The sequence below is a fragment of the Varroa destructor genome, unplaced genomic scaffold (assembly GCF_002443255.2).
Source record: "Varroa destructor unplaced genomic scaffold, Vdes_3.0 BEIS01000004.1, whole genome shotgun sequence".
Classification (NCBI taxonomy): domain Eukaryota; kingdom Metazoa; phylum Arthropoda; class Arachnida; order Mesostigmata; family Varroidae; genus Varroa; species Varroa destructor.
This window is the reverse complement of record NW_019211457.1, coordinates 27627116-27646684: the sequence shown is the minus strand read 5'-3', so window position 1 is coordinate 27646684 and position 19569 is coordinate 27627116. Positions and strand designations below refer to the sequence as shown.

Genomic DNA, 19569 nt, shown 5'->3' with positions numbered 1-19569 from the left:
CATAATGTAGACTGTGTAATTTGGTGCAGAGGATAGACAGACGAACAGCTAATCGTTCAGGATTGGCCATTTGGCGTCGTTGTCAGATCATGCGTCCCGGTCAACGCATAATTACTACATAAACAACTAGCAAACGTAAGCACCGAACCCCATTTGGAATTATCAGAGGCGATCTTCTATTCGAAAATATCGCTCATGCTCGCCCGGCCTATAGCTGGCTACAATGCTACCACGCCCTAACGGGCTAGCTGTAACTGGAAGACAACGTCAGCCTGGACGAGGACACAGCCAGGTCACAAAACATCGCGCGACGCCGGAGGCAAGCCTTACATACAAGTGGGCTACCGATGTCTGGGTGACAAAAGCGACGGCTTGTGCCGAAAGCGTCGAAGAAAAGAATGAGAATAATTACGACGGCAAGCCGTCGTCTTTCTGGCCGTTTTTACGCGTAAGGATTCCGGAGTCGGAACAACGATGGTGCTGCAGTAACAAACAGCTTCAACGCAGACAGCCAGAGATGTTAGCAATTTACGCGCCGTTGACACAAACAGTTCGCGTCCTATCGCCCCACGAAAAGATTGTTTCAGCGAACTTCCTACTAGCGTTTGTTAATGGAACAACGTCGCAATCTTCGCGTCGTGTCAACTTGCTGTAGCATTGTATGGTAATGCTGGGTTCAATTATATCGCAGGTGCTATAGTCATTAATCCACCAGAGCGGCTGATCATATTATATTTAGCCAATGCGGCGATGGCCGTCCCAATGCACTATGTCAACATCTGACATCTTATTCTATTAGACAGGTAGCGCGGCAATAGTTCTACGAAGAGCTCAGCATGTGAGACCTGCTGAACAGTGACAGATACCACTCGAATGATACCGTCAGCTGCAACTGTAGCAGTAGAAATGGAAACAGAAGTTCGAGCGAATGTGCGGGCAATTGGAACTCGCTATTAGAAGTAGTCCAAGTAGGTAAGATGGCCGAGATGATGCTTATAGAGGCTGATCGTGAAGGCTATGGGTGTCGCTATTGATGATATTGTTTTCTTAAAGAGTACGTTCAGCAAATCGGTTCGTTTACTAGTCATCATCGACCTGCTTGATCAGATAGTCGAGCGTGTACGCACCGATATCAGCACGCGACTTCTACTACGGTGACGGTGAAGTCTGCTCTTCTGTCCACTGATCGCTCGTAAGCTTCTCGAGCGCTCCGGCCAGCGGGTAGTCACAGCCGTTGACCAAACGCCCCAAATCTAACCTTACGTCAATCCCGACGAGCACAATTGTTATCGAATTGCGACAAACAATTGCAAAATAAGAGAAAGCAAGGGAATAAACAGGCATTGCATCCCAGCGCCTTAGCATTTTATGTTAACTAGGCCACACGACAAGTTCAGTTGAGCTTGAGTATTTAGCAATTGGTAATGGCGATAAAGGCTTAGACATACGGATGATTATTACCGATACAGTTCAAACACATGCGTGTTGACTAGAACCAGTGTCGTGACTGTCTATACAAGACGAGACACGCAACAATAGCTATTCCCTTTTTGGCCGCAATAGTTCTAATTATGGTAGTACAGAGAAAAATGATTGGACCCATTTACTGTAACAATCACAAACGTGATCAGTTACGCTCTCAAACCATGCTTTCCACTGGTATAGTAATAAAAGCAATACAGAATCGCCCAAGACGAAGGTATTGTTTATCGCCGCAACGCTGGAAACAACTTCTTCCTAGGGAAACAAAGTAATGGCGACAAATTTAGCCGTCAGCGTGGCAGTAGCCCAATAGCAAATCAGGGACTTCTGAAGCGGACATAAAAACTCTTGCGGCTAAAGTGCCAGTCCCTAGACAACCTATTGTAATGATTGATAACTGGCTACGAACCGTTCAACGGCGACATGAATGCGAACCCGTTAGTATATACATATCTATAAATAAACGGGTAACATTAAACCAACAAATAATTAGTGGGGCGGGGACAGATTACGCTATCTTCAGCAAAAGCAGTAGCTGGGTAAGTTGTACAAGCGTCTTTATCACTTGTCAATGATGTCAGTAGCTAAGTAAATGTATAATCGCTTCTTAATAATTTTGGGAGACACTAAACGTCGCATGTGCTATATGAAATGAGATGAATATAGGGAGGTCTCTTTCCAGCGTAGTTTTTAGGAGTCTCAGTCATCTCACTAGAAGTTCTCCCTGTAGCTCTCACTACGTGACCTATATTATACAAGCATGCAGTATTAGACTTAAATCAGTTGTTATGGCTTGCTTGTGTGGTCTTCTCCTGCGTCCATAATTTGCCCTCGCTTCCACATTATATTAGCGCAGCACCGCTGTTCTTATCGCTGTTTCACCTTTCGTCCTAGCTGTCGGTTCCGAGGGCAAAGGAGTGTCCTGGTACGACGTCCAATGTTCATTTTCGTTCAGTTTATCTTTTGCCTTTTTCGCACATCTTTCCTCATTATCATGATCAACAGCTAGTTGCCCTTCAGCAAAACTAGATGCAGATGACCGCGACTCTAGTACTGCTGCGTTGACTATTACACAGCTCAGCAATAGGACAATAAAAAAACAGTTTGATCTTCACCCCTATTCCATCTTCTCATGTTAATCTTTCGTGCCAGTTACTCTGCCCCACCAGACTACTCATTATCAGTACATTATAAAAATTATCTTACGTCATTAGCTCCAAGCCAGCCAGACTGGACGAGTTATATGGCTGGCTAATAGCTCTCTGGTTTTGCTGGATGGCCTATTAGTAGGCCAGTCAGCCAATGAGCAGGTTGAGCTGGCGTCCAACGAGCCCAACCCAGAAACGACTGATCCGCATTTTTACCATAAGCCGCATTCCCCGATACCAACGACAACAGCTGTAACACGACCAACGCGATTCTTTAGATTATCGTAAACGTTATTTGCTATTAACGTTATTAACTATAACCGAGATGCAGGTAGCTATCGGTGAAAGTGGTGTCGTTTATAAACAAAATGAGCAGAGGTGCACACAACGCGGCACCGCAAATGGCGGCAGCCGGCTTAACAACAACAAATGTGCCTATTTAAGGGAAAATCATCAAATCGCCTAATTGTTGGCGGGAAGATATCATAACTTGACACTCCATTGGTGAGGCGCGTTTGGCCGTTCGGCGGTATGAACAAATATTGATATTAAAGGTAGCAGAAGTTACAGTAACCAGTAGCAGCTTAATGGTTTCGAAGGAAACGGCAGGAGTCGAAGGAAACGGCAGGAGTCGGAGAGTTCGTTAAGCAACTTCAGCGAAGCAAACGAAGTTCGCATCTGCCCTTTCTTTTACCACGTCGATCTGCCCTGGTTGCGCCGAAAGCTTCTGAAAAGCGCACGTGCTTAGTAAGATAAATCATTTTGGAGAAGAGAGATCAATGCCATGCTGGTAACCAGCCAAGCGGAGAACTGAGACTGCAGAGCTTTTCAAACACTTCAGCGCCTCAAAATATAATAGAATAAAAGTGTGTAAAAGAGGAGATTATGAAAGAGAAACCACAAGGCATATGATACGGTCTATGGTGGCGCCGTACACCGTCCAAATGCCCTGAACACTTGGAACTCTTTCACTCTGAAGTGCCGTAACAGGCACTAAACGCTAAGCGAACATATGGTATGAGGCACGGCAGAAGCGTCTAGTAGGGGAAGGACGCTTCTGGGCTGACTGCTTCGATTGTTCTGCCCTTCAGGGCAACACAAATACAAGCGACACCGCAAGCTTCAACCGAAGCTGCTTTGGTCTCACCTGATCTCAACGAACGTTGTTAACAGAGGCTGGTGCCCCGAAAACACGTCAGCCGTATCGTACAAGCCTTAACCAGCGCGATCGATCTAGATGTCTAGTGTATACAACAATGGGAACTAACTTCTACATAGGCGCTGCTTTATGCGGCGTAAGTATTGAAAATTGTTGGTTCAAAGTAGAGGTTGGCCTCTAAACGACGCTACAAGCCATGGTCCTCCGGACTACTCAGGAGTTTTGGTCAGTAGTTATTGTCACCACCATTGAAGTCTCTGGGACGAAAAGGTCCAATATATCTCGAGCTTTTCACCATACGTCGAACATGAATGGCGACATGAACCGGCTCGTTCAGTTGTTTTCTGTTCACGATTGATTCTACCCTCTTGCTCAGCCTAAAGCGTCGTTCATCTGATGGGGTGTGTAAACGGCCAGCCACGAGGCACTGCGAAGTCACAAACCCTCGAAAACGATAGCAGCAGATGCCTGTTAGTACAGAAACAGCTTTCCTATTCTTTAGCTCGCTTTCGGGCGCCACTCCTGTTTCTAAGTCTTTGCCGGGTAGGTTCCAGTGAAAGAGCATTTCGCTGGTGGGGGCAGCTAGTGCCTTCATCTTGTAACTCTCTAGGTCCAGGCCACAAAAAGAAATGAGAACTATTAAGATGATGTGTAAACTACTCGTAAGTGCTATTTAAGTCGATCCTGTTTTGCCCTTTCTCTCTATCTATAATGCTAAACGCATGATAGCTAGTGGAACCGCTAGTCGTGTTGGCTGCCTCAAACTTTAACCAATCGCAAAGACTAATTTCAAAACGTCAGAAGAGCATACTTGGAGCTATTCGACGCTCATTAATCTTCGTTCGAGCAAGCAGGAAGGGGTGCTGCTAGAAGGTGCGCCAAAACGGGACGGCTCCGAGAAAATCGTGAAATGCTCTGTGAGGTGCTTGCTCACGGAGCGAGGTACCCTGCGAAATGCCGCCCTATCGTGCGATAGGTTTTCTCTGGCTATTGCACCGAGTCATCAACATATCGATGCTTATTATCAGTTTGTACACCTATACAGATCAGTGATATTACTTTCGATTAGTGTCCTTTACAATGCGCTTGGTCATTCTCGAATTTCAAGCGATCTCCTATATAATTAATAATTCCTTAATGAACGCTTGGTCGGGTAAGTCTGAATATGATCCAGCTTCCTCGCTTTCGTTTATTTATATAGCGAGCGATGATAACACTAACGCTGGTTCGGGTCCTCGAAACTGTTAGCGAGACCCTAAATTTTATGTAATGAAAGACAATCAGATCACTACTATATCTGCCAACGGCAGTAGACAGGAGTGAACCCACTCCGATCAAGTAAACACTAAAAAGCAAAGATTTTTGCGTTCAACAACTTTGCTCAAACTACATTAAACGACTTCGTTTCCATTCCTGATTTGTTTTCACAGACGCTTCATTTTATCGTCGTTTAAAATGGGTTCAATGATGACTTTTCAAACAATGAAAGCGTTCAACTTAAATACCGCTCGCTGTTCAAACGTAAGGTACATATTCTAGCTACTGCCTATTCGTAAATTACGTAACATCCGATAGAATCGAAGCCGATGATTCGCGGTAACCGTGAATGGTTCTCGCTGTGACATATATATCTTTCATTCTGTGATAATATATCGATCTATCTATGTATACACACACAGTTTCATTACTATATGCGGAGCATCTACATACAACAAGTATTTCGCAACGATAGACACGATCTACTTATCTACTGTACTATCATTAAAAACACTACAAAAATGAAACGCCTTACAAAAAAAAAATTATCAGTCAATACCTATAATGTATGTACATATTTTCCGAGCAACTGTGGTACGAAAACGACTACTTTATAGTTGATCTGTTGGTTCGTCGCGTCTCGAATGAGTGAGGTTGTGTCTCCGTTCCGCCTATTGCTATGGAAAAGCGATCATTGAGAGGACAGTCGAATGGCAAACAACGACAGATGCCAATATTACGCTACCGACGGGTAAAGGCTACCATCGAGAAAGTTGCTTGCACGTTATTCCGCGTTAAGTTGAGCTAGACATTATGGAAAACTTTGCGCTACCGCTTTCAGAACCACTTCCAGTGAACGCACCATCCTTCTCACTCATCGTCATCGTCATCACCGTGACCGCATGCAGATGTGGCGGGATCGAAAAGTTTAGGATAGGCATCTCAGTTCGTGTGCCGCATCACTAAAAGTGATTGAAAACGAACGGACGTATCCATCTAATCTGCGGTCTTCCAAGGATAACTCAAAATTCTACTTGGCGATCGGAGATTGCTAACAGATTTACTCTATAATATGATCGAACGTTAGTAACAGCCAGACCACCGGCGACTACGTAGGCTTCAGAACGCATCCAGTGATGAAGCGCTTACTGTGAAGATATAGCAAGCAATAACAGTCCAGTGTAACTATGAGAGGGCTTTCGCTGTCTAGTCATCGTCAACTTTACTGCTGTGGACACTATAATAATAGCAGTACTCGTACTTGTTTCGAAAAATTTTTTCAACAAACAGTTGTTAGAAGCCAGTTCTAGCTGTTTGTCGGTTGGCTAGCAGCTGGCGACAAATCTTTCGACGAAGAACGTATCGAGGCGCGCGCAGAAAACGTCAGCCGTCAGGAGTCGCTAGTGTAACGACGGACATAGTATATACCAACGTAGCTCATCGCGATAAATGCCGCTCCGCTATATTTAGCTTAGCAGTGCAGTCAGATTTTACAGTTGGCGCGTTCATAACATTCAGTCGCCAGCCAGCGAACGACGTACTGGAACGGTATGTGAAATAGTTTCCTGTTCTGGATTTAATCACACCTGTCGCACAGTGTAAGCCCTTGAGCCAGGGGCAATTGTATGTTCCATGGTAACGACAGGTTGAGAAGCGAGGCTTGTAGCATGAGACAGTCAAGTTGGCCCAAACGCTAGAAAGATGTGCGTGCATACGTGACCGGTACAGTCTGTGTACAGCCTGGCTAAAAGTCACTACGAACGTATGCAAAGTCTTTTACACGTTTAGATAAATGTGCGCTGGTAAAATATATTTAGCAACAGTTAACTGAATATGACCAGCGGCAGTCAAACACGATACAAGTTTCTCGCATGCAGACATCGTCGACGTTGGATGGTAATAAGTGTTCTTGGTAGTGGCGTAACGTCATAGAATGTACAGAATGTGTGCATTAATGAAATTACGAACCATTCATTGGTAGCGTCCAACAACAGTTGACGCCGATTAACCCATAATAATCTCTGGTGGCAAAAACGAGGCCGTCGTATATAATATCATCGACCGGCAGGACCAAAATGTATAAAACGTTTCTCTAATCGCTACTGACTAGTCGCTCGTGGCGCAATACAATAGCTACAGCGGTAAAATTTTGTTCCTTGATACAATCGAAAACAGACGAAACGTACTATCTATAAATATATATTGAATGTCAATCGGACGATGCACAGACTGATCATATATTAGGCATGTAACCGTCAATTTCCGTGAAGCTGATAGTGAGGGGTGACAGACAGACAAGCAAATGGTGGCCAGCGGGCGAGATGAGTTAACCGAAACTTGGCGCCGCAATAACGATGACTAAATGTGATACAGATTTTTGAATGCTATTGCTTCGTGAAGAAACTCAATGCTACGTGCTCTCATACATGGTGGATAAGTGGATAACGCGTCTGCAAGGATTTTTGTAAGAAATAAAACGAACAACGATACGCGTCACGTATCGTATTGCTTATTTCTCCTTTATTTTTGCAAAGTAGGTCTCAGGAAGCCACTGGCTGGACATCGCCAAGATACCGTTGGGGACTTGTTCGTATTGAAATGTATGCCTGTCTGCCGTTCACTCTCTGTCTGGACCTAATAGGCATTTCGAAAGGAAGCGGTACCTAAGCGCATCCGCTTATGACGTGACATGATAATGCAAATGACGTATTTTAAAAGCAATGACAATTTTTCCAATATTTTAAACAGGTCCGCGTCGAGTAGGGTTTGAAACTCGCTCTCGGCCTTAAGGATTAAAATATGGAAAAACGAAGCAATTGTACGTAATTTATTGGTTAATGGAGCCCTAATCTTACACTGAACTTGTAGAGTACTGCACCGGGTGTTACAAGTTCTATATATACCTCTTAGTAAATGAAAACGCCGCGACAGCTTAGTGGCGTATATATTTGCCCCCTAATCTTAGGGACACGTTGTGGTCTAGATTCTAACCCGGGCATAGGTAGAGAAAGGACGGTTCGTTTTCTGCTGGGAGGCAACCTAACGGTAGAGAGCCAACCTAAGAGAGTAGATGTAATATACTGCTAATTATAGGGTAAAGTATGATTTTTTGTGCGCCCACGTCGTGTCTGTCCGTAAATAAACTGTCTACGTAACAGGTTATTTTTATTAATTTATCAAGGCTGGCATGCGGAAGAGCCTGCTCGTTTGCTTTTTTTTTTGCCTCTTTGTGGGCATCATCAAATAATTCTATGAAAATATAACGATGATCGAATCTCTGACAACTTTGAGCGTTACCTGGTGAAGTGACAGCTAGGGTGGCGTAAAGCACGGTGCCCAACGCTAGTATTAACATCTTCGACGTGTCTCGACGGATTCTCCGCTCCGTCGGGTTGTTTCGTGGCTCCACCGTAAGTGTCTCGACTCTTCGCCGATGAACGATTCCAAAATAGGGAGTGTATCCTTAGCACCACATTCTCCTTAGTAGGAGCGAATCCTTCTTTGAAATCCTTTGGCGGAAGGGCACAGTGGCTTTACCAACGCGTTGGATAACAAACACGATAAACCAAAATTTACGAACAATCCACTCGATATAATCTCTAAACGTACTTTACACACAAGGCACACTCCAGTAATGACCCCTCCAAAGCACTCTCTAACTTGAACGTAAAATCCCAATTGAACGATAATCGCACCAAATCAAATCCAAGGCGTTGTTGTATAAGCGTTAGTTACCCTTGTCGATCTTGGGCCATTTAGATAGTCAGGTGCTCAGGAGCAACAGGTTGTTATTCATAATGACCTACTGATCCAGCAACCTAACATGATACTGTTGATAAACAATGCTTGTTCTGCCAGGCTGTACAGCCTATTCCTCGTTGTGGGTGATTCAATCGTATTCTCTTCGTAGTTAATGTCTGCTTCACAGCAGCGGACGTCCACCCCTGTCGACGGCACAGCGCGATCTGGCGCCTGGCATGCTCAGAGAAAGGGAACCGGCTGAAAGCAGCGGCGACCCGCCTCACTTTGCTGAAGCGATGTCGTCGTGACTGCGGCAGCTCTAGCACCAGCGGCAGCTGCGGCGGCAGCAGCATCAGAACTAGCAACAGTCGAGAAGCGGACTGAGTAGCTCGAAGCTGCCGAAGAGGATGAAAAATCGAAGAGAAACGCTACAGGTACAGCAAGTTAGTACAGGCGGTATCAACCTGCCACTGTTGATATGAGTGCTGGTCTGTGGCACTTGCTGTGTAGGGGATGCTGTTGGTCTTGCTTCTGATGCTGTTTCTGTTGCTTCTGTTATTGCTGCCGAGGTTGTTATTGTTGTTGTTGCTACTGCGGCTGCTGCTGATGCTGTGAAGCGCGCGGAATTTTGCTTTGGGGATGAGCTTGCTGTGTGCTGATGTGTGTAAGCTAGACTGCTCTGATAGTGGCAGCATTTCGTCCTTGCATATTTAGAAAAAGCGCAAGAGATGCAGGAGGCGAACGAAAAAGCTAAAAGGTACAGTAATGAGGCCTGCACTAGAAAGATTCAGGTGATTCGCTTCCTGGCTTTTTGACTAAAACCAAAGTGTTCGTACCCCGATCGATCTGCTTGGTCGCTGTCACTCGGAGGTTATTCTGCTAGCGATGTCGTTTGGAATGCGTCAATTTTAGCTCCTGCGAAAAATCGCACGAACGAAGAGCTTGTATATGGAGACGGTACCACAAGACGGCAGCGATATTGTTGTGGAATTCGTCGTTCGAGTTGGCAAAAAATCCGACAACGGCCTGAATAATAGTTATAAAAAGATGACACTCACGAAAAGGAAGAGAATAACGGAGCAGTGAAACTTTCTACATTAATGTAGTCCTGGCCGCTCTGCGTATGTTTTTTTTGCCATAGGGCTGTTATACTATCGTTGTCCGTTCTATGTGAATCCAAGTGTATTCGATTTGTAACATGGTGTCTTCTGTAAACGATCCCATCGTTGCGGTTGTGTGCAAGCAGTTCGTTGATCTTCGATACGGCTGTAATTTAGAGTCATAATTCAAGAAGTAAATGTTGGTGGTTAGCACTCCACGCGGTTCACCATTGGTTTTATTGGATATGGCTTAGTTGCTGAGATTATTTGGTGTTCGGCTTAAAGAAGAACCCTCGGTCGCGGTTTCAGGAATCGTACTATACCTAAGGTAGAGCAGGTAAAAAAAATAACAAAACGAAACAAAGATGAAACGCGATTATTCGGAGCGAGTAGGAGGGTCTCGTAGACGGAAGGCCTTTAAAGGATTTCCAAGAGATCTACATATTTCTCGCTGGAGTACTGAGCAAAGGCAACCCCACAGATCTCACTAAGTGAAACAAAGGAAATGCTAAAGGCGGAGCTGAGGCGTCAAAGCACCTTAAAGAGCAAAATTAGAGGAAGGCGGGGGCAGGCGACACGTGGGCGAAACATTTCGTTACGAATGTATAGGATTTCCAATAATATTAAAGGAGAATGCTCTGTTTTAATGCCTTCATAAATTTCGTGTTCCGGTTGCACGTTTAGCTCGACACTTCACTGGCGTACTGTCTTGCTAATTCAATGCCCAATCTGAGTTTCGAGTGAGTGCTCTTTGCTGAAAATTGTACAGGGCAGACGCCATTAGGCCTGCATATCCGTGCGGCAAATTAGGCTGAACCGCCCGTTCTAGGATGGTCACCAAATCCCCTCAGATTCACATTTTCTGAGAGACGCTTCTAATACAATTTTTTTCATCGAAAATTCAATTTTCCGTAACTATAACAAGTATTTCTATAATTTATTGATATTTTTAGGTACTTGATTTGAATGTTGTGTGTTGCTTTAAACAATAACTAGTAACAAAAGCAATAATTTTCACACCCAGTAGGACCAATCTTACAAGCGGTAGATGTTTGAATCTAATTTTAAGCAAAAGCTTTTAATTGCTTCATTGGTAACTAGCTAGAGAACAGAGGCCCATATTTTATTAAATCGGATTAACCAAACTTCGCTGCAATATACATTACAAGGGATTTGAGATGCCTGGGTGAAAATGATCTCAGTTATAAAACAAGCGCGCAATTTCAAAAATATAGCTTTCCTCTTCAGGTTATAGAATACCATTCTTTCTTTATGATTGTAAAGCCATTAAAAATGTACAAACAAGAGGCTGAAAGGTTGAAATTTGATTTGGGCGAACTAGATAATTCTGATGAAGTGAAGGCACACGGAATGTGTAATTTTTTTTTCAACTGTGTTTTTATAAATTTGAAATCAAAGGCGAAGTAACAGTCGTACTTCTACGAGTTAAAGTAATAACTCGAAGAACATCTATACGGGGTATATATGGAGTTTAAAAGTAAAAAAAAAACACCCGTATCGTTCGCAGACTATCAACAAATTTGAACAAATGTATCGTAGATTCTACAATTCATAAGCACCGCATAGGTAGCACCAGTAAGCTGGCATGACTACGACTTGGCATAAGAAATTTAGATTTAGGAAAATCCCCGGCCATGTCGTCGCGAGAAAGGTAGTTACAATACAACTCAAATGATAATACAGCGCCGGTTCGAAGGTCATCAAAAAAAAAGAAAAACGAAGCTAAGTTCGGGAAGCCTCGAGAATGATATGATCGTCATCATCAAGACCTTCAAAGCCCCAAAAGTACCAAAACCATAATCTTTCTTACAGTTACCCACTACCATCTTCCTTTTCTATCGTATTTCCTATCATGGCAGGCTTTCTCATGGCCAGTCTCTCAGGTCTATCCGCAACAATGGGTTTGAGATGACCCAATCCAGGTAACGTTGCCGATGGCTGCGAACGGTCGTTGTTATTGTTATGGCCGGTCTTCCATCAGTTTCTGTTATCTCATTCTCTTCGACTGTGCGATGATGTTTCTCTCTGCAGACTTGGCCACCAAGCATGGATGATGGGTTTAGGTCTTTTAACTCGTCTTCGTTTGCACGAATTGGGCAGGGGTTTCCCATCTTCATCTAAGTGGTTCTAGATCTTGTCCTTCTTTAAATTTCCCTCCACAGAATGAACTCTCTATTCACGCTTACACGATTCACCAGTCCTAATTGGTACTTCTGGTGCGTTTATAGGGTAGGAGACGCAGACAAGTTGAGACCAACACTGCATCATGGGGACAGCTTTGCTGTGGACACTTGATTTGCGTGCTCCATAGATGGCGGAAGGATCGCCCGTACCAGGAGTGGCACATCTACTACAACCATCAGAACGATTCGCTCACAAACTCGGACGAACAGTGTACAGACAATAAGGGTCTATACACACGTATATAAAACATATATTCTCAGCAGTGGCCTCGTTCTGCTACTGTCGTTGTGTCTGCCACTGGTATTTCTGCCATTCGAAGGGGCCACTTGAGACGTCCCATAAGAAGGCGAATGATCATCCGGTAGGTGATAGACTCACCAAGAGGGGGCAAGGAAAACAACATGAAGCGAGCGTCGAGCGCAACCGTAGCCAACAACAACAACAACAGCAGCAGCAGCAGCAGCATCAACAACAACAACGGCAACAACAACAACAGCAACAGCAGCAGCAGCAGCAGCAACAACAACAACAACAACAACAACAACAACAACAATAATAACAACATCCACCTCAACAACAACCACAGTAACACGTTCCTATACGCGTAGGTATTCATGTTTCGGCCGGCTGATGATGGCGAAACGCTCCTACTGCCGTCTGCTAATGTTGTGGATGCTGCTGATGCTTGATGCTGACGCAGAAGTGCTACCGAACAGAAGGCCGTCATCGTCATCTTCGGAGGGCGAAGAGAAGCCTGTGGCCTGCTATTAGACTAACGGCTGCAGTAGCTGCTGAAGAATCACTACCACAGAGGTGGATCGTAGACATGTTGGTTGTCCGTTCGTTTCTTCGTTCGTTCGCGCGTCGCTCGCACAAAAAGGTCTGCTTTTACATTACACCGCTGTTGGTGGCAGAGAGGCACCAGCTTATTCTGAGGTGAGCAAAGCAAGATAGTCAGCACGTGTACACAAGCGTATCTAAGCAAGCAAATGAGACAAGAAAACGCTACTGGCCATTATGAAAACAATCAACCCAATAACCACGATGTATGTAGTCAAAATAAGAACTAGAACAGTATCGTTGAGCCATGTACAGCCAGCATTGCTTGAATTTGTGCCAAAGTCAAGGGATTGCGCATTCATTTGATGACGCGAAGTTCTACCTGGCCAGTTAGCGAAACGACCAGCATATGCAGTTGGAGATTCAAGCTAGGGAGACTAGAAGTTGTGAGGTAGGTTGCGAAGCTGCGGTCTCAAGCGGCCCCCATGGGTAGCTCGACAGTGGATGATCGAAGTTGATCAGGGCAATGGTAGGTCCGCGTGTCTTCTCTGTTCCCTATGCCTCTATTCATCCAATACAAAGATGCATTTCGATAGAAAAACTATGAATCACAAATTCGTTAAAGGCGCAGCAAAAACACGATTCGATGACGTACTAGATGCTTATGTAAAACGAACGATTTTTAACCTCCAACCCTTTTATCGGTTTCTTTCTTCCTGCATAATTATCGTTGATTAGTTTTATTTATGTAATTTTTTTCTAAAACAGCATTTCTTTTTTCGGCTACCTTTCGTCTCTGGATTACTTTTTTTCTTAGACGAATCACAGGAACTCAATGGTTGCTCTATGTTCGTAATGAGCGAAGGATCTTGGCTGTCCGTTATATAAAAAAGATATAGGCAAAGAAATTATCTGATGTCCTGTTCGGGACACAGACACGATCAGGGCAATACAGTAGCGCCATTGCCAGCAGCAACGAGCAGTAATAGGGCAGATTCACGATTCCGTTCACAGCTCAGCTCCGATGATGGGGGAAGTTTTAACGAGGCTACAGATCTCGTAGACGGCACCGTAAACAACAATCCTGACAGGCTATTTATGCAGGTGTGCTAATCCCATCACCGGTATCGTTATAAAGCGAAACGAAATCGCATCGTATACAGATATGTATGTACATACATATATATACAATAGATGCCTTGCTGCAGTAATATTAAAAAAATGGTATCGATGACCTAGCATTTGACCAATGATATTAATATACAAACAGAAAATATTCGTGTATGTAATGAAGTATAGAGAATCGGCTATGTGTTTTTACGGACGGGGCTAGTGTTGGCATCGCTGTTGAAATTTCAAAAGAATGGTTGAATAACTTCTACATATATATATATATATATATATATATATATATATATATATATATGCTACAAATGTTTATTTCACTGAGCGCAAATAGGTAACATTAGTTTCTTATGAATTTTTTGTTAATGAGGTACATTGAATACTATAAAATCGAAGTAAAAATGTCCGAGGTTGACCTATAGAAGATCCAACGTTGCACAGCAAGAGGAAATCACTATGAAAACGTAACTGTGACAGCTAGACTGTAAACAAATTACTGTGTAGTATGTTTTGACTAGTCTATCTGAAAGACACACGTCAAAAACCCGCACCCCACAGCCAACGTCTTAGATTTAAACCCGAAAATTTTAATCAGGAAGTATGCTTCTATCGATAGACTGCAGCAAAGAAGTACTGCGAGTGTCAGTACCAACGAAGCTAGTACAAACATTTTAAAAAATCAAGGGTCTACCTCTGTGAGTCACTGCATTTTTGTACACACTTAAGGTGATCGTATATCTTTTAATGAATGTTTCCTTTCAAAAAAAAAGTACTACATAAATCCAGCAAGCAGTTGTTCTTGAATTGTTCCTCGTAATCTTCACGAACGTGACAGTGAAGTCAATTTTAGAGAGAGACGGTGTGGGGAAATTGCCGTTGTGAGAATACGTGTCACGAGAGGGTAGTTATTTGTTGACTGGGAGGAACCTCGTTCACCCTGTCAATTTTATGGTCATTCCAGTTCCAGCCTTGTTGACATGAGGGCTACTTACGTCAAAGCTGTCATTACGTGTAATTACGGTGGTTTAGAAGAACTGGATAATAAATCAGTTATACGTAAGATTGAATCATGAACCAGTTATGGCGAAGAACGTTTTAGAAATGAATACAGAGACTTCTTTTACGGTCCACTTTTTGGAGTAATTGGAAAGTGTCCCGCTTCGGATCGGCATATTTCCAGACCCCTTTAGCAGAGCTGTTTTAGATTGCTTATCCTTCACCGTATGTTCTCGCCAAGCTTGCGGTATCACTATTTAGAAAAGCAGTCGCTTCTATACGCAAAAGGCTACAGCGAGGTTACATTTGGTCGTCTCGGAATCAGGACTGACCATTAACCCAACAGACACCTAGGCACTGAAATTCAGGTGAGGTAGAAGAGTTGTGGCTTATGGTACGCTTTATCTCTCGAACCTATTGCTGACATATGTTCACTGATCCGCTTACCTAAAATTGCTGATCTTTTATGGCTGCTAAAATTTCGCCCAGCATATTACGTAAAGTGCAGAATCTTCAATTAACAGCGGCCTCGTTCTTCAAAAAAGGTCTTGAGATTGCACCGGACAATCCGTAACAGGCCTATCTATCTCTTGGCGACGTCCCAACTGTTCCCCGAGGGCTTCTGTAGTCGTTTCAACCAGTTATCAACTCCAGCACCCTAAGAAAGCCCGGTAAAATAGAATCAAAAACTCGCAGAAGTTGATTTCGTATTCTACTAAATGCGAATCGTGACGGACGAAACCTGGAAAGGAAGTGACCAGCTATGCAGGGCACGAATTTCAATGCAGCGTATAAAAATTTTGTGATCTGTATGGTGCTTCTCGCTGCTCACAAGTTTAATCATCGGCTAACTTGTCTCAGTAACTAGCCAAAAAATGGTTGAGTCATGGTTTATGATGTTTATTGCAACCACTGGTAGGTTCTAAATAAGTAACGCTTTGAATCGACTATTGGAAAAACCATCCAATGACATTAGCGTTAGCCATCATATATATATATATATATATATATAGGATAGGATAAGGCTTCGTGTACCAAGTTATTATATATTTAAAGTATATGAGAAGTGAATAAAGGAATTTGATTAATATCTATGTAAAATCGACACAAAAAAGCATAGAGCATTATTTTAAGGCAGTTACGTATATTACTATAGATATGCTTCTGTGACCAAAAACCAACCACGACATTGAATTAATTATGTGGGTGAAGAAGTCTGTAATGTGTTGGGTACGAAACAAAAGCTAGATTAGAAACCCTTTGAAACGGCGCCTATAGATATTGTACATGTACCTCAGTTTTAGGATTTCTAGTCAAATGTCTGCACTATCCTTTCCTCAGTTGGTTACAGTTGTTAGGTACTGGCTGACCTCATAAACATGTTCCCATACGGTTAGTGCGAATAATTGCGTATTCTTATCTGATAAACGTCTATCCACTAGCAGTGTGCCTTACGATAGCGTTGAAGCGAACGCTTCGATGCATGTCAAGTTACGATTTCTCAGGGACAAGAACAAATGGTCTACTTTTTCCACCACTAAACTTGTTTTAGAGCACAAAAAAATATGGATTCTAATTACGTGAAAAATGCTGTGATGTTTCAGTCGGTCATCGTCTTCTGATGAATGGCAGCGTCTTAAAAGCTCTGTTTGTAATTCTCGAAAACAGCTCAGTATATCTATGCTATTTTATACTGAAAATTTTCTATTCTTTAAATTTAACCCAGGATATACTCACATCTTAGTGTTGAAAAACACAAACAATGACGATAACAATTACTACTCTATAAATACACAACTATCCCTTGGCAGGTAGATAGGGCTCGAAGTTGCGACCCGGCCATTTAACGTTCCTTTTTCAACGACAAACACCAAAACACAAAACGGGTTAACGCAACTCAGTTAATGAACACGGCTGGATAGCGTCATTAGCGCGGATTTCCGCGCATCCTGCTTTACGCAACCGATTTCCATCGGGGCCTGCGTTCTTCATCGTGATTGCTTCATCGGATAATGCCATGTTGCTGCGTCCTACGTCCATTTTGAATGCTGGGAGATGTTGTATTCAGTATTCTGCTGAGGGATTGCGCTTCCTTTATCCATTAGTGATCGGTGTGAACTGAATAGTACCGTGATGTATTTCGAATGGCCACAAGAGGCCGCGTTGCACAGCTTATCTCACTCTTAAGGGGCGGTGCCTTATGATAAAGTTTAGTTGGCAAAACTGGAGAGAAGGCTAGTGGAATATTAGCTGATGCATTAATATCTCTATCTTCCGCCACATTTTCCGGATTTGTTCTTTATTACGCAGCTAGCTGCTGATAACAAGCCCTACAGTGCGAGTACATAGAATCCATGAAACAGCCGGTGCGCCATTGGTAGATAATAGAAGCGCAGTAAGTCGCTTCCTGGTTAACTGTATGGGATTTATCTGTAGATGGCTTGTACGCGTCTTGTACGGAAATCACTTAGTGTAGGTTTCTTCTAGCAGGATCTAGCACGTGGTCAGTTATTCATCTGTGAACATATTTTTTTCTTATGCTATAGTTGTTACATTTGATAATGATTGATTGATCGCTTACTATCTACGACACCTATTCATAGCTGATCAAATATGAATATGTGCAACATCAGCGTTCAATTATCTCTTTGTCTTCCTACCTTGGTCAAACCTACCTACAAAGTAGTTTTATAAACAGCGTTTCAAACGAACTCCACGCCCCTTCTGATTGTATCAAACTAAATTGCTTTTTCCATCCATTTTTTTCGGTATCGATAGTTTGTGGTACACTGGATGCCTTTAACGAACCATCTAAACACATTGTTTCTGCACACAAATCTTCTATATATATGCACTGTTGTGTCTGGTAGGGTAAACAACTTTGGTAAGTGCTCATTGAGATTCTACGTTGTTAAATGTTCAACACACTTTACCCGTACAGGACCTGAGGCAGCTATTGCAAGACCTTGAGCGTGTCACAAGGTACGGTAGTAACTCATTCAAAAACGTTCGTCAGCAATGGACAAATCACGCCGTAGACGTGAATGTGTGTAAAACACGTGAGGATGACTAACTGCCAACCCAATCATGCACAGTCGAGGCAGGAAGCGCGCAAAATAGACGGCCTGAGAGGACATACGCCGTAACTGTATAGGAATGAGACCTTTTTTATCTGCAACACTTGCATAGGCGAATTCGGGTTTGGCGAGCCCATGAAGAGGATCAGCCTGCAATGAGTAAAAATAACTTTTAACATGCGAATGTTGTCATTTCCACGCGTCAATTTATGCTTGGCTTGCTACTTTAGTAATGGTGAAGTGGGTAGATGATTAATGATATATATATATATATATATATATATATATATATATATATATATAATGAAGTAAATCTTGCTATAAAGCGTGGTTTAGAATTGGTTGGATATACGTTTCGAGTTTTTGATCGGATGCTGTTGCTAGTGCTGCTGCCGTTAAATATTGTTGCTTCAGGTGGCTCACGGCTGTTTCCAGCATAAAGCGAACTCTTGTGTAAAAGTCCGATTTCGGATCTCTATCCTACCTTATATCGCATCTATCGCAGTATCAATCTGTAATAACATAGTGGCAACATGTTCGCCTACTAAAATGATCGTACACGTAATGATCTTGATTGAAAAGCAGACGTAAGCATTCTTCGTTTTGTACTGTGACGCGCCAGTTGTCTGAAGAAATAATGACAGCAGTGCCAGATGTACCGTAAAGGTAAAATATCTTATTTTTAGTTTGGACAAACAGGTTACAGCTGCGAAACATTTTGGGAATTAAATATGTAATTTTTTTTTTCATTTGTATGTAAGTCTCAAATATGTGTCATATCAAAACGTGCTCGAGTAATCGAATAATCAAGTTAAACATCACATAACTAAGGCTGTTCTCTCATACATATGTAAAAGCTTACTCCCGGACTAAAAACAGCTTCAGTTTTACCTGCCGCACCTCGTTTTACGCTAAATTATACGTATATGATGATACAGATGCTTACGTAAATTTACCGATAAGTTCAAGCGATGCGCGATTGTTGCGTCAAACGTGTTCCCGTGCGATGCACAATTATAAATAAGTAACCATTTCGTCATGTCTTGTCTTGTTTATACAGCTAGATAGGTCACTAGCTAGGTAGGTATCATTACATTACTAGCCGTAGTAAAAGCTGCGTTAACCTTTTCGAATTGTTGGCCACAAAAAAGCAGGTCCTAGAAATAGAGAATCCACATGTATTACTGAACTACAAGCTAAATCGAACCTTTGACAGAATACAGGGCCCGATAAGCGAAATCAACCAGTATCAAACGTGAGTAAGCGTACGATGATGTTGCTCACCATCCAACCCATATACACAGCTTGCATTCGCTCACCGCTAGCCATACCTGGGCATCAATAGTATTCATAAATAGACAGAAACAGTACTAATAACGAAACGCTGGTACGTGTGTCAGTACATCGAAAGAGACGAAGTGGTGGGAAGCTATTTGAAAATTCGCGGGTCTGATCTTATCTGAGTGCGCGAATTTTCAAATCATCACCTATTCACGTGA

At 42.8% G+C, this 19569-nt stretch overlaps 1 protein-coding gene and 1 long non-coding RNA gene across 9 annotated transcripts in view; one reads left to right on the top strand and one right to left on the bottom strand.

The window, feature by feature from the left end:
- Window positions 1-16869, bottom strand: part of LOC111249101 (neural cell adhesion molecule 1-like) — a 75809-nt gene extending 58940 nt beyond the window's left edge. For 2 of the 8 annotated variants that reach the window (XM_086988126.1, XM_086988129.1), the window contains exon 1: window positions 16731-16868. Coding sequence is in view for 2 of the 8 variants with exons in the window: in XM_086988127.1 (XP_086844253.1) it covers window positions 8344-8401 (58 nt within the window). In the remaining 6 variants the exon portion in view is untranslated. Of the gene's footprint in view, window positions 1-8343; window positions 8479-15440; window positions 15581-16730 lie in introns of those variants that run through there. The other 6 variants (XM_086988130.1, XM_086988128.1, XM_086988125.1 and 3 more) reach the window with 6 other exon arrangements.
- LOC147756036 (uncharacterized) lies at window positions 10052-19107 on the top strand. The gene is made up of 2 exons (XR_015327132.1): window positions 10052-17496; window positions 17935-19107. It is a non-coding gene; the product is annotated as an uncharacterized LOC147756036 (long non-coding RNA).
- The last annotated feature ends 462 nt before the right edge of the window (window positions 19108-19569 follow it).